Source organism: Oryzias melastigma, linkage group LG14, assembly GCF_002922805.2.
Source record: "Oryzias melastigma strain HK-1 linkage group LG14, ASM292280v2, whole genome shotgun sequence".
NCBI lineage: Eukaryota > Metazoa > Chordata > Actinopteri > Beloniformes > Adrianichthyidae > Oryzias > Oryzias melastigma.
Window position 1 is genome coordinate 19,267,397 of NC_050525.1, and position 24,645 is coordinate 19,292,041.

Here is a 24,645-nt window from a genome sequence, read left to right on the forward strand (position 1 = left end):
AACAATTGAGTGTATGTGTCATTGATTGCTCCGGGACATGGATGCAACAAATACAGAGATAAAACAAATGAAAAATAACTGCACCGAATTAGAACACATTTTAATGAGTCCGTGGAATTCCATCTGGTTGAACATTTTCTGATAAAAGAGCAAACTTTGTTGTTTTCTATTATAACTGCAGCTTATTGCTTTTGTTAAATCAGAGGTTGAGGGAAAAATCTATCCAGAAGTAGATTCTGCATCTCTATCTGTGGTCCTTCTGATTTTAATCTGAAAATTTGAAAGCACTTTTCCAAAATGAAGTAAATCTAATAGTACTTATTTTTAATGCAGTTTTTCAGATAAATTTTGTTTATTTGAAGACTTATAATCTTGGTTACACAAACAGAACCTGCAGACAAAAAAATAAAATAAAAATTGAGGTCACCGGGATTCATGAAAGAGCCAGCGTATTCTGTCTTGTCCAAATTTTAGACGCCGACCTTGGACGTTGGCTTCAGGTTGATACAGCAGTGGACAACAGAAGCTCAATGTTTGTCATGAAGAAGATTCTAAAAGCTCCAATCTGACAGGTAAACGGGAAATTCACACTAGAAGGATTGACAACAAAAAGTAAAAAGTTGAGGTTTAAAGCCTGTAAATCTGAAGGTAAAAAATTGACTTTTTGTCCCAGTAAGTTAGTGTTGTCCTACAGAAACAGGGTCACCATCGACCACTGCCGCTCAATGATCAGTGCTCTGACCAATCAGGAGGGAAGGCGTAAAAAACTCTGGAAAAAACATTTATTGATCATCTGCACCAAGTGAAATACCCCACAGCGGGGTAATGCACTTAAACTCATCAGAGATTTGACTTTTGCTGCAATTTAACTCCTAACACCTTTTGTGATTTTTTAATTTTTTGTTTTAAAGTTTGACGTTTTCTGTGACATGAAGGCTGCTGTGGCTCTGCTGAGCCTTCTCCTTCTGGTCGACAGCACTTCTGCTGCAGAGGGTAAGTCTGGTAGATGAGCTTTGAGCTTGTTGATAACACTTTTGCAGCAATACACCGTAAAATTTGATTTGTTTTCAACTTTGGAACTTTGCAGCACAGGGATTTTGCTATAGCTTCTTGTCAGAAGAATTATCAGTGAAATGATGCATTTGAGAAAGTGGAGGCTCAAAGATACTGTAATGTTACAGTAGAAATATCTGGCTTTTAAGGTCTGAATTTATGATTTTAAATGTTTGCCAGGATCTGAACTGAACTGACTGTGTTTACAGAGTCCTGCGTTGGTCTATGTGGCTCTTTTGACCCAGGAAGAAAATGTCAGTGTGACTCAATGTGTGTGTATTACACAAGCTGCTGTGGGGATTTTTCCACTGTCTGCGCTAAAAAAGGTTAGTCAAGTTCTGGAATACCAACTTTTAACCACATTTATTAGTTGATTTTAAAACCAAATCCAATATAACCTAATAAAATAAACAAATTACTATGAAAAACTATGTATAATTTGATTTTATTACTACAGTATGTCTTTTAAGATTTATTTTTAGGACTTACATGTGTTGTTTTGTACCCTTAGTTACTAGAGGAGATGTATTCGACAATGTTGAAGAAAACTCAACCACTAACGCCACACCGACTGTAAGCACTGCTGCTCCAACTCTTCCACCAACCACCACATTTGGCCCCACGACTCACACTGACCTCGATGCAGCACCTTGCAGTGGACGGCCATTCGATGCTTTTCTGCAGCTGAAGAACGGATCCATCTATGCATTTCGAGGTGATGGATTTCTGCAGACTTGAATTTACCTTTTATAATCACAAAAATATATAAATATGAATTTAGCTTTATGATGATTATGACTAATTTGTTATTTCTTGTATATCAGCAATGAAAACAAAATCAGTAAAAATAAAAGTCACCTATTTTATATAATGTTTGAGAAAAAATCCTTTGGGTCTTCAGCCTTTCCCATCTAACTTGCCTAACTTGCTCTCTCACAGGTGAATATTTTTTTGAGTTGGATGATAGTTCCATACTTCCTGGTTATCCCAAACTTATCCAAGACACATGGGGGATCTCAGGGCCCATCAGTGCTGCGTTCACACGCATCAACTGCCAAGGAAAATCCTACATCTTCAAGGTGAGCAAAATAATTGTAGATTCTGCCTCTTTAGATGGAAAGCAATTAAAAAAAAATGTAAAAGGAGAGTAGTTATATTGTTCATTGGACCAATGGAAATATAACCATAATGCTCAGTTTTGTTGCTAAATAAAGATTTATCACAAAGAAATGATTGGTAGAAGTTTGTTAATCATTCATGTTTTTCAAACATTTCATGTCAACGCCGCCGGTGCCCAGTCATCACAACTCATGGCTTTTATCTTCACGTGTTCTCCTCTTGCAGGGCAGCAGGTATTGGAGATTCAGTGGGGATGTCTTAGATGAGGGTTTCCCAAGAGACATTTCTGAGGGCTTTGATGGTATTCCTAATGACGTTGATGCCGCATTTACCTTGCCGGCACCAAATCACCGTGGAAAGGAGAAGGCCTACTTTTTCAAAGGTACTCGCAACAGTACCTTACATAACACCTGAAGGATTCACATTTGTTGACCCTGCAAAAAATGTATTAAGAATTTTAATTTAATTTAATTTGCACAAATAATTACATGCTTGTACAACAAGGTTAATCAAAACTGAAAAAAGATGTGATGGTGTAGTGACACAAACCCATCTCAGTTTTTTTACAAGGTCGCACACCAAAAATCATCTGGAAATGTATCTGTTTCATAAGTTAAAGACATTTTCTCCGCACATTTTTCTTTTGGTTGCCACTTTTAACTTCACTTTTTTATGCTTAATGTGTTACTTTCCTTTTTTCCCCCAGGGGATAAATATTATAAGTATGAGTTCAAGCACCAGCCATCACATGAGGAGTGTGTGCAAATGACCAGAGCGTCTCCATCTGTGCTCTTCACACAGTACACAGACCTGTTCTGTGATCACAGTGGAGGAGATTTCTTCGCAAGCCTTTTCGGAAGTACCTGTAAGGCCTCGCTATAGAGTTATTTCCAATTTTCAGTGCCTCTCTTTTCTAAATTTGCAATGTTTGTGTTTTTTTCCACAGTTGACACTGATCCCCGGTTTATCAGTAGAGATTGGCACGGGATCCAATCTCCTGTAGATGCTGCCATGGTGGGGCGAGTTCACCTCAGTGTCAAGCCAACATCTCCTCCAAGGAGGTGGAGCAACCGCAGGAGGGGATCCAGCAGAAGACGGGGCCCACATCGGAGAAGACAAAGTCACAGATGGATGGCAGATTTGTGGCTGGACGATGACTTTGATTTGAGCATGGAAGAAAGCGACTTCACTGATCAAAGCACCACGCCCAACAACAGACACATTCCTGTTCAAAATGTGTACTTCTTTAAGAAAGGTATGAATGGATCAAATCAACTTTACTCCATCAGGCTACTTAATGTTGTATTTTAATGTTTCCTATTTGTGCTTGCAGATAAATACTACAGAGTGGGGCTTCGTACTAAACATGTGGATGTTGCCATACCACCTTACCCAAGATCCATTGCAAAGTATTGGCTGGGCTGCAAAGAGGAAGAGAGGCCTGATAATTCAAAGGCAGAAAAGAAATAAGTCAATTGACATAAAAACATCCCCAGTTCCATAGTAGACCCTACTCTTTACTAATTCTTTTAGGTCTTGATCACAGAATCACTCTCAGATCATAAAGAAACACAATAACTTTTTTATAGACTAAGATACTTTTAAATACATTAGATAACATTGTTGAGAATCCTTTTTATAGCTGCCTAATGCATTAACAGGATATTCTAAACCATGAAAGTTGCATTTCAAGCGAATGTTACACACATGCAGTCACAGAGATTGAAGTACTAAAAAATGTTCATGAAACTGTAAAAAAAGGCGAAGAAGTACTTCCAAACAAACTTAATACCTTTAACTTACTGCAAATGTCTACTACTTCCATGTGTAATAACTTAAAGAACTGCGCCATCTGTTGGTCAGTTGTTTAAAGGCAAGTACAGAATCTAAACACAGGATATATGTCAACTTATGTTCTTATGTTCACACTATTGACTTTGTTAAATGTTTGCCTACCAAGTTCAGACAATATGTGTAAATTCTGATCATTAAAACGATCTATATTGGACTAGTGACGTCCTAAATCCACAATTACTTTTTTGTTTCACCATATTACTTGATAATTAAATGGTTTTGTGTTAAACAAATAACTACACTTTTTGTTTAAAAAAAATCCCCTGAAGTTTATATGATCCAAAGAAAAATACAAACCTAACAACCTAGTTTTTCATTTCATGTTTAGTTGATATATATATATGTGTGTGTGTCTATTTAAGTGGATAAATATATACACTGATAGAGAAAAACTAAAACACAAATAACAAACTTGAGTTTAGAAAAGGCACCGCTGGGATTCGAACCCAGGATCTCCTGTTTACTAGACAGGCGCTTTAACCAACTAAGCCACGGCGCCACGTGGTGGCGCGCGAGCCCTCACTGTCATCAACATTGTAGTTTTCAATGGACAGAAATGACTTTAATAGAAAAATGAAAGTAAAAGCTAAGTGGCCAATTTACGCACATGCATCAATGACTAAATTACTCACACGAATCAAGTGTCACGCATGATTTTTAGACTCTGGAAGACCAGTTTCAAAAGATAGAGACTTAAATTTTAACAGACGGGTTCCGTGTGATAGAGATGGCTCTCTTTGGAGTCGGCTCACTAGCGCCTAGCTGAAGATTGTGCGCTTCTTCGACGCCGCGTCTCCGAGCGGTTCAGAAAAACACAGTGATGCGCTGCGGGGAATTCTAATAAGCCTAACCCAACATAAGCAGGTTTTAATGCACTTGCACGAAAATGTCATGTTCTAGCCGAACATTCCCACTCACATATGCGTAATTATTGTCCTTTTTCAAATTAGAGGATGCGCCAAGACTCCGCGTAAAACCTGGTCTCTTTAGAGGTGATGTTCACAGTATAGCCAAAACCGCGAGCCATTCTTCGTAGCAAAGCACCGTACATTTTGAATATCAAAACACAGGTTATAGGAGGGCTTTTATACTTAGCTTGACACACAGCCAAGAGCTCCACTCTTTTCCACACGTCCTAAATGTGGAGCAAGCTGTCTGCCTTAGATGCGTGATCGCCCATCAACAACACTTCCATTTAGACAATCTAACCACTTATAGCTTGAGTCTTTCCGGCTTATGGAGCTTTTTAATATGTGTAAAACTCCAAAAAGGAAATAAAATGTCCCCATTATCCACATTTTTCATGCTAGGTCTCTGAATCCATCCTCTTTTCCCATGCTCCTGCCTCCTGGTGCATCAAACATGCGTGCGTGAGTGCTGTTGGGAACGTGTATTGGCTTCCAGTCGGGTAAAGTACGTGGAGGTGACAGATTTAGCCCCTTTTGAGACTTCAAAACACTGAATGACGCGCAGCCCAATAAACTCACTTTAACATTGTAGTGCCAGACGCACAACTCCACAGATCTGGATGTGATATGTAGGCCTAGTACAAAATTTGGAAAGAAAAACATTTCCTAAAATTTGCTTTTATGCTTATTTCAGAAGCCTGGAAACATTCAAGTAAATTTTTTCATGTCTCCAAGAGCATAAAAAAAATGTTAAAAACAAGATTCTAGTGTGAAAAATACCAAGTATGAGATATTTTCCCTCTTGAAAGGCTGAAGAAAACATTAAGCTTTCAGACTCTAAAAAGTCACATGCCAATTCATAGGGATGGACCTCGAATGAGCTGCTGAAACCAGGTCACGTGGGTGTAATTATCACATGTGACCTCTGAAGGAAAAATAAAAATAAATTTTGGTCAACTACTTTAATTTTCTATGATATATTTATGTGCTATCTACCAAATCTCTTGTTCAGATGACATTTTCAAAAGAAAAACAAATACTCAAAGCAACACTAATTTATATTTTAGCCGTGCTTATAAATAACAAATTGTTAAGCTTTTGGTTTATTTTTGGGTCAAATTTCAAGAAAAAAAACAGATGTTTAATGCATGACCACAACTTAAGTGTTTTTGCCATCACAGTGCAAAAATAATTCATGTTAAACACTAAAAGGACAAATAGTATGGAATTATTGATTTGTAGAAAGTTGTTAATTGTGAAATTGTTCTAATATAAGGATGAAAGAATAATGCAGCACTTTTAAAAATAAAACATAAAATGCCATAAAAATTTTGAGTTTTTATTTTAGTAACCACCTTGGGACAACTTCAGATTATCATAGTACAGACAATACAGCCATTTTCTGACCGTAATAACCACGTTTTCAGAGTCAGTGACTGAAGTTACCACCCAGTTACCTAATTGATTGGTCCTGTGGCCAAATGTTTTAAAACGGAAAATTTCAGATTCGGAAAAAAAAAGTTGAGAGTGAAAAAAAGATTTGAAACTGGAAAAACAGTTTTAAAATTCAAATTTTGAGTTTTGAACCTAAAAAAAAAAAAATTTGAGGTTGAAAATACATTTATTTTGGCCAAAACACCAATATCTTTTTCAATTTGTTTGATTTGAGTTTCAAATATTGGCCCCAAACCAGCTCCATAGGCCCATCGTGTGGTTGCAGAAAGCTTGCAGCTATTGCTGCTGCGCCTCGCGCTTGCGAAAACTAGTCCCCGCCTGAGGGCGCGTTCCTGGCCGCTGAGGGGGAGGAACCTAACGGGCGAGGAGGGCTGTCATCACCGATCCTCTCTGCACTGCGGCTCCTCTCGCCTTCCCGACGGACACGGAACCCAAAGGCTTCCCCCAAAAAACACAGTCAGGTAAGAACCGAGCGAACCACACTAAAAACGAGAGCTTTACGCACACGCGGATCAGCCACGCCAGGCTAATCTGACGCGGATCAGGGAGATTTGGAGACGAGCTGTTACGAACAACAACAGCGTCACTAGTCAGGGGGCGGAAAAGGTCTGCGATCGGTCCATCAAGGACGCAGAATAGGACACTTTAGCTTCCAACCAAAGCAAAACCATAATGTTAAAGATCCGCTACGGGGTTAGCGGAACCGGATGTTCTAAAGGCGTCACTGCTTCGCCTTGTGTGACCCACTTGCTGGTGCGCTCTCCCCTACACTCCTGTTACAGCGCACTCATTGTGTACAGAAACAAAGCAGGGTCATTCAGACTGCGTCGCTGCAGACCAAAGCACTTGTCCGCGTTTTGCAACGCCCTAAAACAATGTTTTTTCTGACTTCAAAGAGAAGAACTTATCAGTGAATTACATAGAAAATATTTTAGGAATAAAAAAACGACTTGTTGCTGTAGACATTCTGACTGTCAAGCACAGCAGTGGAAGAATCATAATGCAGGACCAAACAAAACCTTTCATACTCAATGAATACCAATAACTTTTTATTTATTAACTATTTCAAAGATGAATCTACAAAAGTAAAAGCAAACATTTCAAATCTAGACACTTGAGTGAATCCCATAATGGATTCATAATCAGGGTGAAGCGAAATTGCAAAGAGGAGGAGTGATGTGATGTGGGAGAGTGATAAATGTATGCAGGAAGCTATTAGTCCAAGTGTTTTTCCCCTCATGGAGCAAAGCTTTATCTCTCTGCACACGCCTGTACATTTTTATCTTGGTTCACTTTTCAGCTTTACTATCTTTCTGTAGGAATTTAGGATAAAACCTGATAGTAATCCTGACAGAAAGACATCGTAAGCAAATAAATAGTAAATATTTCAAGTGGATTTGTTCCTTAGACCTCAAAGACTGATTTTAGGCGTACAAAAAAAATGTTTTAGCACAGTAAAACTATTTCACAAAGTGCCTCCTGGAGTGTTTGGAGGTCTTGAGTTTTTATGCAAGACAGCATGTCCATTCATGTCAATCTGATTGCATGTTTCTCTTCTTTGGAAGTATTTTGGAATTTTTAAATCATCAAAAAGAGAACACTCTGTAGAAATGTATTATTACATTATAGCTGTTTTACCTGACAGATTTTCTCCAAATTGGTTTTTATTTCTCTTTTTCATTCCAAATTTTCAGCAAATAACAAGAAAAAGCTTAATCTGAAATTGGTCTTTTCAAAACATTTTTGAGTCCAAAAGACAATGTTTTTAACCCACAACTATTATATGTGACGTATTACTGATTAGTTACATTTACAGAAACTGTCATACCTGAAAATCAACCTCAAAGAAGAAAAAAAATATGAGTTTGACTCAATCTGTTCTGTTTGAGTCCACTTTAGATGAACACGATTATTTATTAACAAGGAGCCATTAGCCATGAGTGATAAAAGTATGTAAACAATACGCAACCTATGTTTGCTGGGTGTTTCTAGGGAGAGCAGAAATAGCCACTACTAAAGGCTTACAACAAAACATGTCCAACAATGATCCAAAAGGGATTTCCTTCATAAAGATGTGAGTCTGTATGAGAGGCCAGATGAGACTTAATTCATAGTGTGTGTGAAAGAGTTTGATGGTGGCCATCAAATCAAGTATGAATTAAGTCTCATCTGGCTTCTCATAAGTCTGGGCCTAGTGTTTGGGTTTCACCCATCTGCTTACATCTCATTCCATTTAACAGTAGTTAATTCTTTAAACTCTAATATAAGCAAGTTTTTGTAATCACAGTGCATCATACACACAGATTTTTAGAGTAATTTCCACCTAAAATAGTTACATTTTCCATTGATTTAATTTTTTTCATCAATAAAAGCAAAACTTTGTCTAGACACAGCTAAACAGGCTTAACAAAACTGTTCTTCTTAAACCAAATTGTTTTAGAATACAATATTTTGTGTTCCTCACACAATTCTAATATTTTTGTATTCAGGTTTTATCTATTCACAAATTATTTTTGTCTTTTTCAAGTTTGTTCTTGTGATATGAGGGAGCTGCAGTACCTGTACTTTCACGTTTGTTGCAAAACAGTTTAAAAGGAGTAAAAATAACACCTGAAGAGCTTTTTTCTTAAAACCCTCTTCATTAATACCTTAATATTGATTTTAATGGCAGACAAAATAAAAAGAATATCCAGTGTTAAAAACTTTGAATGGGAAACACAGGTTTTTTGATGGTTAATCAAATTCTGTTGAGCTTCCTCTTTTTGAACGTCAGATTTTCTCCTTCCTGGTTTGCAGGATGTCCAGGGAACAGCAGATGGTGGCTCGTGCCAGAAAAGCCTTCAACACTGGCAGGTCCAAACCTCTGGAGTACCGGATCATCCAGCTGAAGAACCTGAAACGGTTGTTTTATGAGAAGCAAAAGATGATTTCAGATGCCATCAAGAAAGACCTTAATAAGGTGAGTTAAAAACAGTAAAAAAACACCAGATGAATCACGTGAAGCAGAGACCCTCGAATGGGAGATCTAGTAACCAATCACTGACATTTTCTTGTCCTGAAAAGGCTTTTGTAGTAGAGGGTTCCCAGGTGACTTAATATCTAAGCCAATAAAACACTCACAAAGCAAACAAGACAAAAACTTGCACCTCTTCTCATAAAAGCAAGGCTACACCTGCTCTCTGACTGTTCTTCGGTATTACCAATGCAGATCTGTTAAGGAGGAAATCTGCCTTTGACTCCCACTTGTAAAAAATATTGGAATTTGGGTTTATGGCTGGAGACTAGTGTCTGTTAGAGGTTTCTATGTCATGGATTAGCAGCTAGTATTGGAAATGCTAACAGGTTTTAGCTTGGGTTTGAAGAGGTCTTATAGATAAAAGGAGAACTCAGTCATTTCCCCTATATAATAAAACTCTAGCCTTAAACCCATAAAAGCCTTAGCAGAATCCACAAGGCACATTTAAGCCAAAACACCAGCAAAGTTGACCCAACTAGCCTGGAAGAACAGTCCAGAAGTCCCATATGATATTCCAAGAACCTTATGGATTCCTACACACCATGAAGTATCATTGTTTCTGAAATAACATCGTTCATGTTTTCATTTATCTTTAGAGCGAGGAGGTGATACAGCTGCACGAGACTCTGGGCATTGAGAGTGAGATTGACCTGACCATCAAGAAGCTGAAGGACTGGGCGGCCCCCCGGCCCGTGGAAAAGAACCTACTGATCATGTCGGACACCGTGTACGTCCAGCCAGAGCCGCTGGGGGTGGTGCTGATCATCGGGGCCTGGAACTACCCCTGGGCTGTCACCATCGGGCCACTAATCGGAGCTATAGCTGCTGGTACTGTAGCGTTCTGAGTGTGTGACGGGGGGAGCTGGACCCTTTTTTTTAGACTATGGTCACATAAATGCGTGGCAGTATTTTGTAATTAGGACGTGGCAGTATTATTTTTACACACCGCGCAGTGGACGCAGAGGTTTTAAGAAAAAGTTAAAATGTTACGGCGACCAGTCAATTTTTTCACATCAGTCATTGGTGGCTTGGGTGTATTTGGAGGTCATGTGGTGGCAGGTAGCAGGAAGACAGCAGTGTGATAAATAACTGATAGGAGGGTCTCCAAGGTCCCCAAAATCCTTTAGTGATCGGCAGATGCCACGACCACCGCCTAGAGACATTTACACATCGTCTAAGTCGGCCATCGATCTGGCTGCTACTGCCCTGAGGTTGCCCAGCTGTCACCTAATTTCATAACGCCGTCATCCCTGACGCCTGACAGCCACCTGACTGCATCTACATTCGTGACCACAACAACGATTTAAAAGAAAATCAGGCGGAAGCCTAAAATCTTGAAGATTCTGCCGATGTCTCCCCATGGCGCGGTGGCAGTTGCATTAGCTAACCAAATCTAGAGCTGAAATCTGCTGCTAATGTTTAACAGGTATCCCTAGAGTGTTCAACTTTAAGCAAACACAAGAAAGCCACAGCACTGGTCACTTACGTGTGCATTTTCTCGCTGACTTATATCTTTTATCTTGTGTCCATTTCCCTTTTTTTAGTCCCTGCAGTGCTACTTTAATGTTTTTTTTTTCATGGTTGTGATTTGTGCATCAAAGTTCATACTGCCCTCGATAACACAATCATATGTGAGGAGTTTTAAAGATTGAGTCATGCAGTGTCAAATACTCAAGTTTTAGACTAATATAAAAAATAAATCCTATGAATGATTCATCTTTTTTTTTTGAATCACTTAGATGCATATATTAAGATTTCTGCTTAGTTTTAAATTGTAGTTTACATCTGTTGCTCATTTGCAGTATTGCTTCATGAAGATTTGTGTACAAATTTCCTAAGACTTAAACCGACAGAGCCAGAGGAATGCAAATCATGTGGCAAGTTTGTTCAAAGTGGACTTTGTGCCACGCTTGTCCAATATCAGATCTTACACAAATGTTTATGTCAGTGCAGTGGGTCAAAAGTCTCAGATAAACCAGTGTGCAATACAGATCATAAAGTTTCATTCTTTTAAGTCAAAGGTTACTATTCTTTTTATATGTAATTTGCAGCTTTCATGAACAAATATTTATTTTTTTGTATTTTTTAAGCTAAATAATTGCTAAATTTGCTTCAAACTGTTTTGTAGAGACATTTTTACTTTTTAACACAGAATGTGATTATTTCTTTTTGAAGCTCCATCAGCAGAAACAACCACTTATGCTGATAGTTGCAAATGACAAATGGAAGTTTTATGTAATAGAAAGGTGAAAGGTCATGCTGACACAGCATTTGTAATGTGTCTGCATGCAGCAAACTGTCAAATCATTTTGAATCCAAAGTTTGCAACAATAACCTGTGCCCCTCTAATTAAAAAAAAACTCTAAATACATGGAATGACTCTTTTAAATATCAATAAAGCAAGAAAATGAAGCTGCTATATTCCAACAAAAAAAGTTAAACCATCAATGTTTAAAATGAACTTTTGCTTTAAACATATTTATCAGTTTAGACTTCAAAATCATTGTAACTTTATTTAAATTCCTGTTTTCCTTTTTAAGTCAGTTCTGCACAGGTTCAATTTATGCTCAATTTGTGTATATTTATGGAAATAATAGTTTAATTGGCTGAAAAAATTATAAATGATATGTCAAAATCATATTGTGTTATGTGCTTTTCTCATCTTCCTGTGTAGGTAATGCCGCCGTAGTGAAGCCTTCAGAGGTCTGTGTTCACACTGCAAAAGTCATGGAGGACCTTCTGCCACTTTATATTGACAAAGTAAGGATGACTTGCAAGAAAATCATGACACTTGATTATTTTTTTTAGCTTTTCAAGCATTTTCATTTCTTCATTTTTCACTTTATTCATTTTTTCCACAAAAGGAAATTACCACAAAGCAAAAAAAAAATTATAAAAGTTTGTGTTTGAAACAAAATGAATCTATGAAATACTCACAGAGACATATTACTTTAAGCCCTTCATAAGCACTTTTTCTTTTTTCTTCTTTTAAACCTTTATTGATCAAAAACAATATTCGTATTGTAAGCGTGGCCTGGCAAAAGGCAGGATGTTTTGAGAAAGTGAAGGAAGACGGCTACAAACAAATAACATCAGCAATCAAAAATCATAAGATTATCCAAACTCCATTACATCTTTAATGCATCTTAAATCTATCAGTTTGGATCAGAACAAAAATTAATCATCTTCTTTTTCCCTGTGCGTCAGGAGCTGTACCCTGTGGTGACAGGGGGAGTGCCAGAGACCCAGGAACTGCTCCGCCAGAGGTTTGACCACATTTTCTACACCGGCAACAGCATGGTGGGGAAGCTGATCATGGAGGCCGCCGCCAAAAACCTGACACCCGTCACCTTGGAGTTGGGCGGCAAGAGTCCCTGCTACATTGACAAGAACAGCGACATCACTATAGCCTGCAGGTGAGGGTCATAGCGGGGTTATAAGATTTGACAGATGGGAGTATGGAAGCTGATGAATTGAGTGTTTTGGTAATCCACCTTATCAGATAGATAAATGGAATCTGAAGGAAAACATGCTTTCAGTACTTTTTGATTTCCGTTTAAGGAGTTTTTGTTTTAAAACTGTGACTTTAGTTCTCGTTTCAGTGCCAATGGGTTGATGTACCTCAGGAAAAAATGTAAAATCGGTGAAATACTGCATTCATGCAGTGTTGGAATGATCAGAAAATGAATGTCCAACTCAGAAAACACACATGTACTTCAGAAAAACAAAAATACATGAATGTGGAAACATTTTCTGCGCTTCAACAAAAGTCATTGTGTTTGTATAGCACCATCTATGGGTAGACTCCAGAATTACAGTGAAATAAAGCATTAACAGCGATTATTAACATAGTTTATTCAATTTTGACAAACCATATTAAATGTAGTTTGCTCACATTTACATCCATCCATCCATCTTCTTGACCGCTTTGTCCCTGTCGGGGTCGCGGGGGTGCCGGAGCCTATCCCGGCTACTGAAGGGCGAAGGCGGGGTACACCCTGGACAGGTCGCCAGTCTGTCGCAGGGCCTCAATCACACACCCATTCACTCTCACATTCACACCTAGGGGCAATTTAGAGTCACCAATTAACCTATGAAGCATGTTTTTGGACGGTGGGAGGAAGCCGGAGTCCCCGGTGAAAACCCACGCATGCACGGGGAGAACATGCAAACTCCACACAGAAAGGTCCCAGCCGGGATTCGAACCGGGGCCTTCTCGCTGTGAGGCGAGAGCGCTAACCACTTGCGCCACCGTGCAGCCCCACATTTACATTAAAATTTAATAAGTAATTTTATATTGTTTCCATGTTTTTTTTGGTATTTGTATATATTGCTGACAACCCAATGTTTTACTCTGCAGACGCACTGCGTGGGGCAAGTACACAAACTGCGGTCAGACGTGCATCGCCCCAGATTACATTCTATGTGAGCCCGGCATGCAAGACCGGATCATTGAAGAAATCAAAAAAGCCATTAAGGTGCTTAAGACACAAAAACACAAAACTTTACGTTTTTTTGCTCGGAAATGTCATTAAAAATTCTCCAAAACCCTTCACGTCATGTGTAAACTCTCTTCTGCAGGAATTCTACACAGACAGCCCAAAAACCTGCACCGACTACGGCCGCATCATCAATCAGCGCCACTTCAAAAGGATCATGAACATGCTGGAGGACAGCACCGTCGCTGTAGGAGGAGAAAATGATGAAGCCAACTGCTATATAGGTCATTTTATCAGAGAGATTTTCATTATAATAGTTCTTTTAAAAAAGACTAGTATTCGATTTGTTGTGATTTTTTTTTTTTTGTGCTGTGTTTAGCTCCCACTGTTCTGCGGGATGTAAAACCAGAGGCCAAAGTGATGCAAGAGGAAATATTTGGACCTTTGCTTCCCATTATTACTGTCAGTGGAGTTGATGAAGCAATCAAGTTCATAAATAAGGGAGAGAAACCTTTGGCTCTTTATGTCTTCTCATCAGATAACAAGGTAATATCGTAGATATTTTCAATTAAAACTGTTAAATGTCACCAATTAGGTTACATTTCTGTTTTTTTTTTCCTCTTAGGTTATTGACAGAATAAGAGATGAAACTTCCAGTGGAGGCTTTGTTGCCAACGACTGTCTAATTCACTATTCTATCAGCTCTCTGCCTTTTGGAGGAGTGGGTGAGTAAACACAGGAAAAACACATTCTAATGCAAATAGTTATTTTTCATCTATTGTATTCATTCTTATGTAATACAAGGGTGTCAAACTCATTTTTGGTCAGGGGCCATATTCAACCCATCTGATCTCAAGTAACAGAAAAGCAAAAGAACCTATAGTCAACTTGTTATCTTTAACTTTGTTTTTTGCTTTTTTTTGTCTCAGTTGAAAAAAATGGCCTCAAGCAACCTAGTAGCCTAATTATGTATTATGACACATTCATTCACAGAGGCAAATGGATTTCAAATTGAATGCATTTTACTAAAAAAAAAAAAAAAAGTTCATTTTTGCATCTTAGGCTTGCAGAGAAATGCTGTACCTGTTATGCTTTTCCTTTGCTCCCCCTAGTGGCGGGATTGTGCATTTCAGTCTTTTTTTTTTTTAAAGAATCAGAACCACAGAAATGTGCTAGAAAATTGTGTTTTTTTCCAACATCCTTTTATTTTTTTCTATTTGTCCAAACTCCTTACATGACGCAATTTTATTCTTTTATTCCAATTACTCGTGTCCTTGTAACTGCGACTAAAGTTCAAGTCAAACTCCAATGTCTTCTCCATCCTTCATTTTTCATCAACAGGGAACAGTGGTATGGGCTGCTACCACGGCAAGTACAGCTTTGACCAGCTGAGCCACCTGCGTGGATGTCTCATCAAGAAACTCAACATGGAGGGCGTCAACAATGTGCGCTACCCTCCTCACACACCCAAGAAACTGAGCTGGGTGCGCTTCATCCTCCTCAAGTCCTCAGGCCTGGGCTGGATGGGCCGCATGGTGATGCTGGCGATGCTGGTCGTGGTGGCGGCTGTTGCACTCCAGGTAGAAAGGGCAAACTTACACAGTATTACCATACATAAAACCCCAAACTGCAAATTGCATGTTTATAAAATAATTGTCTTTAAAAATTAGATTTTTGATGTTCTGCAATGCACATATTCGCTTTAACTTTAATTAATTTGGAAAAATATGTATTTGCATATTTCATGGCTGCAGCAAAAAGCAAAGATTTATAGACATAAGAAATTTAGCAGGACAAATGTTTGAAAGATAATGTCATGTTCAAAAGATTTTACAATTATTTTTTTTAAAGCAGACATTTTTGCAACAATATGCCCAACTTCAATGGAAAGTTCTCCCTCTGTGGTGTCAAATCTCAATCATTTACTTTTAGAATTTAAGAGAAATTTCCTTTTGTCCTTCCTCAACACTCAAACTTCATCAAAAACAAAATGTTCAAATAATAAATATATACAATTTATCAAAATAGATAATATACGTTGATAATAATTTGTCAGTTCATCTTGTTTTTTTGGGGTTAAATTGATTTTCTGACCTCTTGACCTACTTTATAAGTTTAAGTTACTTAAGATTTCTGTCACAACATCACTTTGAAAAAAAAAATTATTAACATGCATCTGAAAGATCTGTTATTTTAAGGCAGATGATCTGAAAGAGATCAAGTTTAGACACAAAAAAGTCCATTAGTCACACACATCTTAATGAATGGTTTCCAGAGTAAATCCTTATTTTTCATATTTTAAAAAAGATTATGTAATTAATGTTAAAGTATTCTATATACGTTGAGGGACAAAGACAACATAATTGTTGATTGTAAACATTGTAATAAATAAATAAATTAAATCATAAGAAAAAAAAGGAAATAGGTTCATAGGCAAATAGGTCTGCTGGGTTCAAATGTAGCATTTTGTAGTTTTATTTTTATTTTATGACATTTTTTAGAGGTTTATGCTGTGTAAAAACAAATTAAATGCTTCTGTTTTTTGATACTCTACATACCTTTACATTTATCTCCTTCTCCTGGTGTTTTATCTTAATAAAACTAAGCTTAAAGTGTTATCATAATACATAATTTATGATTCAGGATCATAAAAATAAACTTGTAACCCATTTGTTTTTCAGAGATATCTTCACTGAAGACTTCCCGCCTCATCCGTCTTCACAGTTTTCCCGCTTATTAATTCAAATCAGCATCTTATAGAAATATATAGGATGATTTCAGAGTTGCCTTAATCGTCGTAACATTTCAACGTTAGAAGTGTCATGGGTTACAGTTTAGAAAACACATTATTTTTGTTAAGGGAAGCATTTATTCTCGTGTAAGGCTCTTGCATTTACGGCTGTGACTCTTTCATTTCAAACCTGTTAGATCAGGTTCACTACGTTCTTTTCATAGTCTTGTTATACAGAATTTAAATAATTGATTTAAATGAAGTAAATAGTTTTTTTAAACCTACTGTGTTATTCACAGTACCATGTCAGGTTTAGGAAATAAAAATGAATGTTGACATGAAGGGCTGGAAAAATGAAGTTTGTTTTACTGTGTTGCTGCAGCTCATTTTGAGCGTCTGTCATGGATGGATGAACAGTTAACTTGACGTTAGAATGGTAGTCTCTGTTCCTTATTCACGTGAAGGATTATTGTATCTGGTCTTCCTAAACACGTCAAATGCCTTCAACACCGTGTACTTTTTTAATAGTTATGTGATCAGTTTTTAAACTGACAAAATGTGATTATATCCTCAACATTTCAAGGTTTTATAATAATTAAAAATGTATTTTCTTTTAAAAAGTAAAATAAATATATTGATATTTACATTTGTTTTTGAGGTTTTTTTTTTTATTAAATAGATAGAAGGAAGCTAAGAAAGTGGGATTGAAGGTTGATAAAAATATACATGTGATGTATTATCCTTTTAGGACCACAGCTAATACTTCAGCTAATGATCTAAACATGTCACAGGAATAACTCCTGTGGAAATACAAGTCAAAATGTGATGTCTACGGATGTGGACGCCAGTAAGAGATTCAATTTGTGGTACTCAACAAAAATGTGCTTTTATTTGATAATTATTTTCTTATTTGTTTTCCAAAATAATTGGTAATATTTTACATTTGTGTTTTACATTAGGGGCAATAACATCAATGTAAAAATCTTTATTTTTTTATGAGGACTTTTTTAAATTAAGTACAATGATGCAAAATTTGGCACCTTGCAAATAATAGGTTAAATGTCTCGTTGTTTACCAAACTTTTTATACTGATGGTTTTAACGAAGTATTCTAAAGCGTTCCTGCAAGATTTTGGACCATACATGACAGTATCTTGCATCTGCTGATATCCTTGAAGACCGTCAAGACTACAGCAAACTCATTGTCCTTTTTCTGGCAATCATTTTGGCGTCTCATAGTGCATTATCTTGCCATCATAAAATAGGTGCATTGTATTCACAAAGAAATGGACAGGTTTTAGCACTGAAACCATGTTTAAACAATACCGATAGACCAGGAAAATTGCAATATATCCACGCAATTCACCAACATGAACTGTTAAAGGTGTTTAGGCTTTAGTTTATGCTCTATTAAGATCAAACAGCTTTTTTTCCAATGTTCTATTGTCTGAGTTTTGAAAGTCTGTGTAAACTGTAGCTTCATCTTTATGATTTTAATTAGTCTAAAGTTTTACCTGCAGTTACAACTTTATAAGAAGGTCAACTTGTGACCTGCAGGTCCACTGCAACAGTTAGGGGGTATCAAGAGTTGAACTAAAGGTACTTTCTGAGTATTTACTCTCTTTTTATATATGGAAAATACCAGTGATGTAAAGTACTTGAGTAAATGGACTTCGTTACTTTACTTTAGTGTTTCTTTGGCAACTTTTTACTTGTACTGAGTATCAAAAATATAAGGATCTTTTACTCTCGACTTCATTCTTGATTGAATATACGTACTCCACTTGAACGGACACTTCCATTATTCATTCCAATGTGATTGTGTGCAACAGTGCAACATTTCTGCATCTTTATCTACTTTACCATGGCTGGTTTGTTGGGCGTCTTAGATCATATCGCCATCTGCAGGGTGCTGAAAGTACTGGATGCTTTTTTGACCTGAAGTTGGGAATGAGGCTCAATAGTCCCCCAACTGCATCTGCTGCTGGAATAAGTTCCAAGAACTTTGAGAGCCATCTTTTGTTAAAGCTGAACAACAATATCACCCTCGTCTGAGACTGGGAGGTGAATCGCATCCAAGTCAGTTCAGAATTTTAATTTACTATGTTTTACTTTTTTCTTTCTTTTTTTTTTTTTGGAAAAATTGTTGGTGCCTTTTTTGAACATTTGAGAGTGACTGACTTCTTGTCATAGCATTTTTGAAACATTGAGGTGTTAAATTTAATTTAAAAAAAATATTAAGGAAAAAACCCATTAATAAACAGTTGACTGTTTTTCTCATTTCTTGGTGTTCTTTGAGCCTACATTCAGTATGATTAAAATACTCCCGTTTTTTTTAATTATATACTTTAATACTTTTAATCAAGTCTTATTTGAATTGGTGACTTGTAACTTTTAATAAAATAATTTTTACAGTAAGGCATCTTTATTTTTTACTCAAGTATGGTTTTCGTGGCTATAAATTCCCAATATGTATTGTTCTGCAAAAGCAGGAGTTGCCCATTAAAGGGTCATAGTAATTCCATCAAGTGACTTTTTGTGAATGCTTAACCTTCATCAGAAGAAGTCACTGATATCCGTCATGGGACAATTTGGCTTTTAATTTTGACAAATAAATTAAAGCTGCAGTTACGAAACTAAGATATTTGCCCCCCAGGTGTCTTTCAGGGTCACTTTGCTCATTAACTAACACGTTCACAGCTTTTGTCAACCTCATCAACATCTCCCTCCCACTTTCAAGATTTGCTCCGAGTCTCCAAGTGATGGCAGCAGGCTGGAAGTCAAGGAGAAACTCGTCTCATCCTTGTGCTGCTCCAGTCATGGGCTTTTCCCTCTGCCTAATTACTCTGCATCTTCTTCTCTCTCAGTGCACAGGTAGGACTCAAATAAACATTCTGCACCTTTTTTTCATTTATGTGTATGTAATGTAGACATTATGTAATGTAGTAAATTAAATCCAATCAAAAATATTGAAACTATTTTAAATCAGCATAAGATTTAGATGAGTAGAGGTAAAAAAATTTCTATATTTTTTTATTCTGCCCTTTTTCATTTATTTTTTGTAATGTGAATATATATATGTGTATATATATTAGATTGCTATTGTTTATTCTCAGCTAACTTTAAGTCTAGGACTGTTTAAAAGAGACAATGATTTAAAATGAGAACAAACTAATATATATATATTTTTTTTTAATTTGCAATGTGGGCAAAATTTTTAGTTTAGCATACCACAAAACCTAACAAATTATTAATCAAAAGTTATCTAAGTGAAAAAAAACGTGTTCAGATGAGTGTGATCATGTGTTACATTTTTGAATGAAAAAATATTAAACAAAATTTTTTCAAATATGAAAAAAAACTCACCAAAACTCAAAAATGTTTTGTTTAAATGTGCTTTCAATTGGAATTTAGTTGAAAATAAATCTAAAAATGAAAAGAAATGAGATAAAAGAAGCATTGGAATAAACTGAGCCACACTACAATGTCTCAAAAACTGTCACAACCAGCAACTTCCTGAAAGTTCAAGAAATTATTTAAGTAAAAGACTATGTCAGTCTGCCATTATCAGTAAATAAAAAATACTAAAAGGATTTTTAAAAATCATTGGCCTATTTGACTTTTTTTTCTAAAATAGAGGCATTTATTTGAAAAATGAATTGAAAGACAGTTGCATAAATGTCTTGGTTAAAGTTTGGAATGTGTCTTTAACAAGGTTGCATGAGCCAGTTGGAGCAGAGCCAGCCGTCACCTGGGTTTTGTTCTCACTCGGTGAGAACTGTGGTCCTCTTTCAAAGAGCGGCATTGTGGGAGACACCTGGCTTAATCCCTGCTTCTATATTAGCTAAACGCTTTTCTACAGCAGCTTTCATTCCCACCAGAATTAGACACCAGACTTTTATCCACATCAATGCATGGGTGCCACGTTAAATGACCTCATCAGCACCTGATGGAGGGGTGGTGAAGCAGGCACTTTACACTAAATGCAATCAGTGTAAAGGGAGGCCACTCCACCGCGACACATGCAGATTAAACCAGGTTTTGATTTTTTACAGATTAATCTGTTTTTTTTTTAATGGATAATTAGTTATAAACAACATTTAAAATCCAGAGTTCTACAGCAAATTGGGAATTTACACAAGAAATATGTTTCACATTTGTGTTTAAAAACCATTATGAACATATAAAAACGATTTTGTTCAGTGTATACAAAGAATTTCTTAGCTAAAACCCATTTTTACTTGACTTTTATGGAAAAAAAATATATGTTATTACAACAAATAATTCATATTAATAAACCTTAGATTCCAGTCTTTTTAAATGCTGTTGTCCACAAGCATAGTTTGCAGATTAATTGTTAAATGATGCTCTGTGGATGTAACTGGAGTGCTCTGTTCTGCCTTCAGCTCAGTGGTGTTACCAGCGACAGTTCTGCGATGACTCGTGCAAAGGTAAGACTGCTGTTAGAGGACGCCCAGATCTAATTCACATCTGGAGATTTAAAAAAATAAAAGCCTGAAAGAGTTTTTTTTTTTTTTTTAATCAGTCTTAAGCAACCCAAATGTGTTCAAATTAAAATAATGGTTTCATTCTCCCCAACAGGCTTATCAAAAAAACTTGAGCTTGTGCTATGATTCACATTTAAAAAAACAAAAAGGAAAATTGAAGATTGAAACATTTTCAGCAAACTTAATTTAAATGTAGCAGAAATTGCAGTCATTAGAAATAAAGCAAGATAAAAATAATACATATCCATCTAATAATTTTCCAGAAAATAACTATTAAAGACTTATTTTCCTATGTCTGTTCGATGTTTAAAGTGTGGACTTAATTTATCTTATAGTAATTTATAAGATCTGATTTTATAAATTGCCAAATCATCATTAAGCTGAAAGACATTTTATGTATTTTCTATAGGATTCTTTTTATTATTTAGTTAAAATTAAACAAGTTATGAAACTCAACTTTGCAAAAAGTAGTACACCATAAGATCATTTGATTTAGTAAAAATACAGCAAGTATACTATACATGCAGTGTTGGAAAGATACTAACTGAATACTTGCATATAAAAAGTAAGTATACTTTTAGTATAGTTGAAGTATATTGTAGAACATTTAAACACCTGAGGCGTCGCTGGTGACGCTTAAACACAAAATCTTTAACATGCTGTAACTTTTCAACACTATCAACGCATTGGCTCGCACCTGTTTCCTTCTTCAGAATCTTCTAGAATTACATTGATCATGCTAAAAATTAAAAAAAAAAATTCAGAGAATCAAAGAACATAAAATCTGGAGCTCTGGTGTTAAATGGTTAAATAGATTACTTTTGGCTAAGGGGGAAGACTTTTAGAAAAATCAGATGCCAACTATAAAGAAGCCATTTTAAAAATGAAATTTGATTGTGTGGCTTTTCTAAAACTGTTTCAGTAGATTTCTTATCAACTGCATGTTGCGGGGCTCTAACATATGAAGTGGTGTTTGTGTCCTCCAGACCCAAGCCGCTGGGAAACCGAGTTTCCTCGCTGTGGAGGATTGCACCAGTCTCCCATTAACATTGTCACCAGAAATGTGCACGTGAACGACAACCTGCCTCCCCTGGTCTTCATTGGTTACACTGATATCATCAACATTACTGTGGAAAACAAGGGACACTCAGGTAATGATGCAGACACTGCTCCCAGCATAAAAAGATCATTTCTGTGGAAGCAAAAAAAAAAAACTTATTATGACCGTCCTTCCTCCCCTGCAGCTCATTTTGCCCTACCTCCATCAGTGCGATTGACTGGTGGAGCTCTGCCCGGTTACTACAGAGCGGCGCAGTTCCACTTCCACTGGGGAGGGAACGGGAGGCCGGGGTCGGAGCACACTATTGATGGAGAGAGATTCCCCATGGAGGTACGAAACCTCAATTTTGATCTGATTTATTGGTTCATTTCAAATAATAGAAACATTCAATCAAATACATGACAAAACACAGATCCAACTCTAAACATTGATTAGAAAATACAGAAAAATAATAATTCTTGACAGTTTAATTACTTATTTTGCTGTAAAGTATCTGGTACACAAACAAGTGTAGATTGATTAAACACAACAATTATCAATTAAGGTCAAAGGGATTTCTTGCTTCAAAAGGAATTGAAAGAAGCAAACTTAGGAAATTATTTCTCTTTTTATATATATTTTTGCAATGTTGCCATAATGCGGTTCTTATCAGATCAAGTTCAGATTATTTGTCAAGTAATAAAATGGAACATTATTGATAAACATCAGAAAAGAATTCTTGCTCAATCCCAGTAAATAGTAATATGATTCACACTTTAAGTAAAATATTTAAATCAGTATAAATTATATATTGATAATGATTATGAATAATAGATTGTACAAATTATAGGTTTTAAATGATGACAATTATGAATTATTTTAAACTTTATTATGTTGTGTGTGAGAGGTCAGGGGGTTATTGTGTTTTAATTAATTATTTTTTATGCCTAAAGGTCTTTGTTTTCGCTTTTTTTTTAAGTTGAAAATCGGTTTGTGTTTCCTGAAAAGTGCTTTACAAATAAAGTTTGAAGATATGTAGTACTAATTGATTAATTAACTAATTAATAATACGTAAATCCAGTAATCAAGCTAAGAAAATTAAAGAAAATTGATCGCTTAATGTTATCAGAAAACACTTTTACATCATTTTTTTTCATTTTCATTTCAGTAAACATCAATAACTAACCTTTAAAAAGTTCTTTAAAACTTAAATTCCAGCAAAAAAGATCTGATGATTTTCAATTTCCCCAATTAAGATGATCAGAAATATATATATATATATATATATATATATATATATATATATATATATATGTGTGCTGTTTAGTATTTTAATTGTATTTTTAAATCAGATTAGTTTATTCAGACTTTGATTTAATTCAATGTTATAAAAAAATAGTAAATAATAAGAATTGTTGTCAAACATATAGCATATATGTGATTTCCAGTGCTCTGAGGTGTTAAGTTTTTTTTTTCTTAACAGCTGCATATAGTCCACATCAAGGAGCCATACAACTCTCTAGCAGAAGCACAACATGACATGGCAGGCATAGCTCTGCTGGCTTTCCTGTTTGAGGTAATAAGTAAAAAGATTATTTGTTAATTTGCCTAATTTTATAATCATAATCAGATCATTTCTGGTATTTCAAGCATCATATGTAAGGTGTCCTTCCCCACAGGAAACAACTGATGATCACCCTCATTTGGACACAGTCATAGCTGCTCTGGGCCTTGTACAAAACAACGGTAAGAGTTGGAAAATGTGTGTATATTGTATAAAATTTAAGGTTTGACTTTAATAGAATAGTTCCACAAAATGAAATGTATACAGGAAGACCTTATTTTATTTCTCACTGAGTCCAGGGAGCACCACCGTCATCCCAAACTTTCATCTGAGTGACATCATCCCACCAGCGAGTGACCTTCACCATTACTACCGTTATGTGGGCTCCATGACTACGCCGGGATGTGAGCATGCAGTAGCCTGGACTGTGTTTCATCGAACTCTGCCCATCAGCAGTCGACAAGTAAGCAATTTATAAAACTTTTACATTAAAAAATGTAAGTCAAACTGGTAAAAAAAACCTTTTCTCTTAAATACAGCTGGACGCCATTGTCAAACAGTGTCGATTCTGGACAGGACTCCCAATGACAGACATCTACAGACCCACACAGCCTCTGGATGGCAGAATAGTGTACCGCACTAACTCAGGAACAGTTCAGAGGAGAGTCCTCCACATGTGCATCCGTATTTTTTTAGCTGTGCTTTTCACATTAGCGCTGACACACTAAATGGTCAGAAGGAAAAGAACTCTGGAGGAAGGCTGCTCCAGACCTGTGGTGCCCCGGAGTCAATGAGGAAAAGTTCAAATGCTGCACATTTTTGTCAAGCATTAAAAGTAGATAAATAATGTAACAATTGAAAACAAACTAATCATGTTGATAATACTATGTATGTAGGTTAGCTATGTAGTCACTTTCTGTTAGACTGAGAAGTATCAATTCAAAATAGCAAAACAGAAAA

At 36.3% G+C, this 24,645-nt stretch overlaps 3 protein-coding genes and 1 non-coding gene across 5 annotated transcripts; 3 read left to right on the forward strand and 1 right to left on the reverse strand.

Annotated features, from left to right (window-relative positions):
• Positions 1 to 781: 781 nt before the first annotated feature.
• On the forward strand, positions 782 to 4,203 carry vtnb (vitronectin b). Its single transcript, XM_024266630.2, has 8 exons — positions 782 to 993; positions 1,263 to 1,379; positions 1,565 to 1,768; positions 1,993 to 2,132; positions 2,398 to 2,554; positions 2,879 to 3,037; positions 3,119 to 3,427; positions 3,506 to 4,203. Exons 1-8 carry the CDS (start codon positions 930 to 932, stop codon positions 3,640 to 3,642), a joined length of 1,287 nt encoding a protein of 428 aa, XP_024122398.1. The 5' UTR covers positions 782 to 929; the 3' UTR covers positions 3,643 to 4,203.
• Positions 4,204 to 4,451: 248 nt separating this feature from the next.
• Positions 4,452 to 4,525, reverse strand: trnat-agu. The gene has a single exon. It is a non-coding gene; the product is annotated as a tRNA-Thr (tRNA).
• A 2,170-nt stretch (positions 4,526 to 6,695) lies between these two features.
• On the forward strand, positions 6,696 to 17,219 carry aldh3a2b (aldehyde dehydrogenase 3 family, member A2b). The gene is made up of 11 exons (XM_024266632.2): positions 6,696 to 6,850; positions 9,186 to 9,348; positions 10,002 to 10,233; positions 12,080 to 12,165; positions 12,613 to 12,821; positions 13,766 to 13,883; positions 13,987 to 14,128; positions 14,224 to 14,390; positions 14,470 to 14,569; positions 15,186 to 15,424; positions 16,526 to 17,219. The coding sequence occupies exons 2-11, from the start codon at positions 9,187 to 9,189 to the stop codon at positions 16,538 to 16,540; spliced, it is 1,470 nt and encodes a 489-aa protein (XP_024122400.1). The 5' UTR covers positions 6,696 to 6,850; position 9,186; the 3' UTR covers positions 16,541 to 17,219.
• A 2,066-nt stretch (positions 17,220 to 19,285) lies between these two features.
• LOC112142946 (carbonic anhydrase 4) lies at positions 19,286 to 24,639 on the forward strand. 2 transcript variants are annotated; one of them, XM_024266633.2, is made up of 8 exons: positions 19,286 to 19,448; positions 20,981 to 21,025; positions 22,069 to 22,233; positions 22,327 to 22,472; positions 23,605 to 23,697; positions 23,801 to 23,867; positions 23,985 to 24,148; positions 24,225 to 24,639. In XM_024266633.2, exons 1-8 carry the CDS (start codon positions 19,337 to 19,339, stop codon positions 24,411 to 24,413), a joined length of 981 nt encoding a protein of 326 aa, XP_024122401.1. In that variant the 5' UTR covers positions 19,286 to 19,336; the 3' UTR covers positions 24,414 to 24,639. The 2 variants fall into 2 exon arrangements, with proteins under 2 accessions (XP_024122401.1, XP_036071043.1); XM_036215150.1 differs by having other exon boundaries at positions 22,069 to 22,472.
• Positions 24,640 to 24,645: the final 6 nt, after the last annotated feature.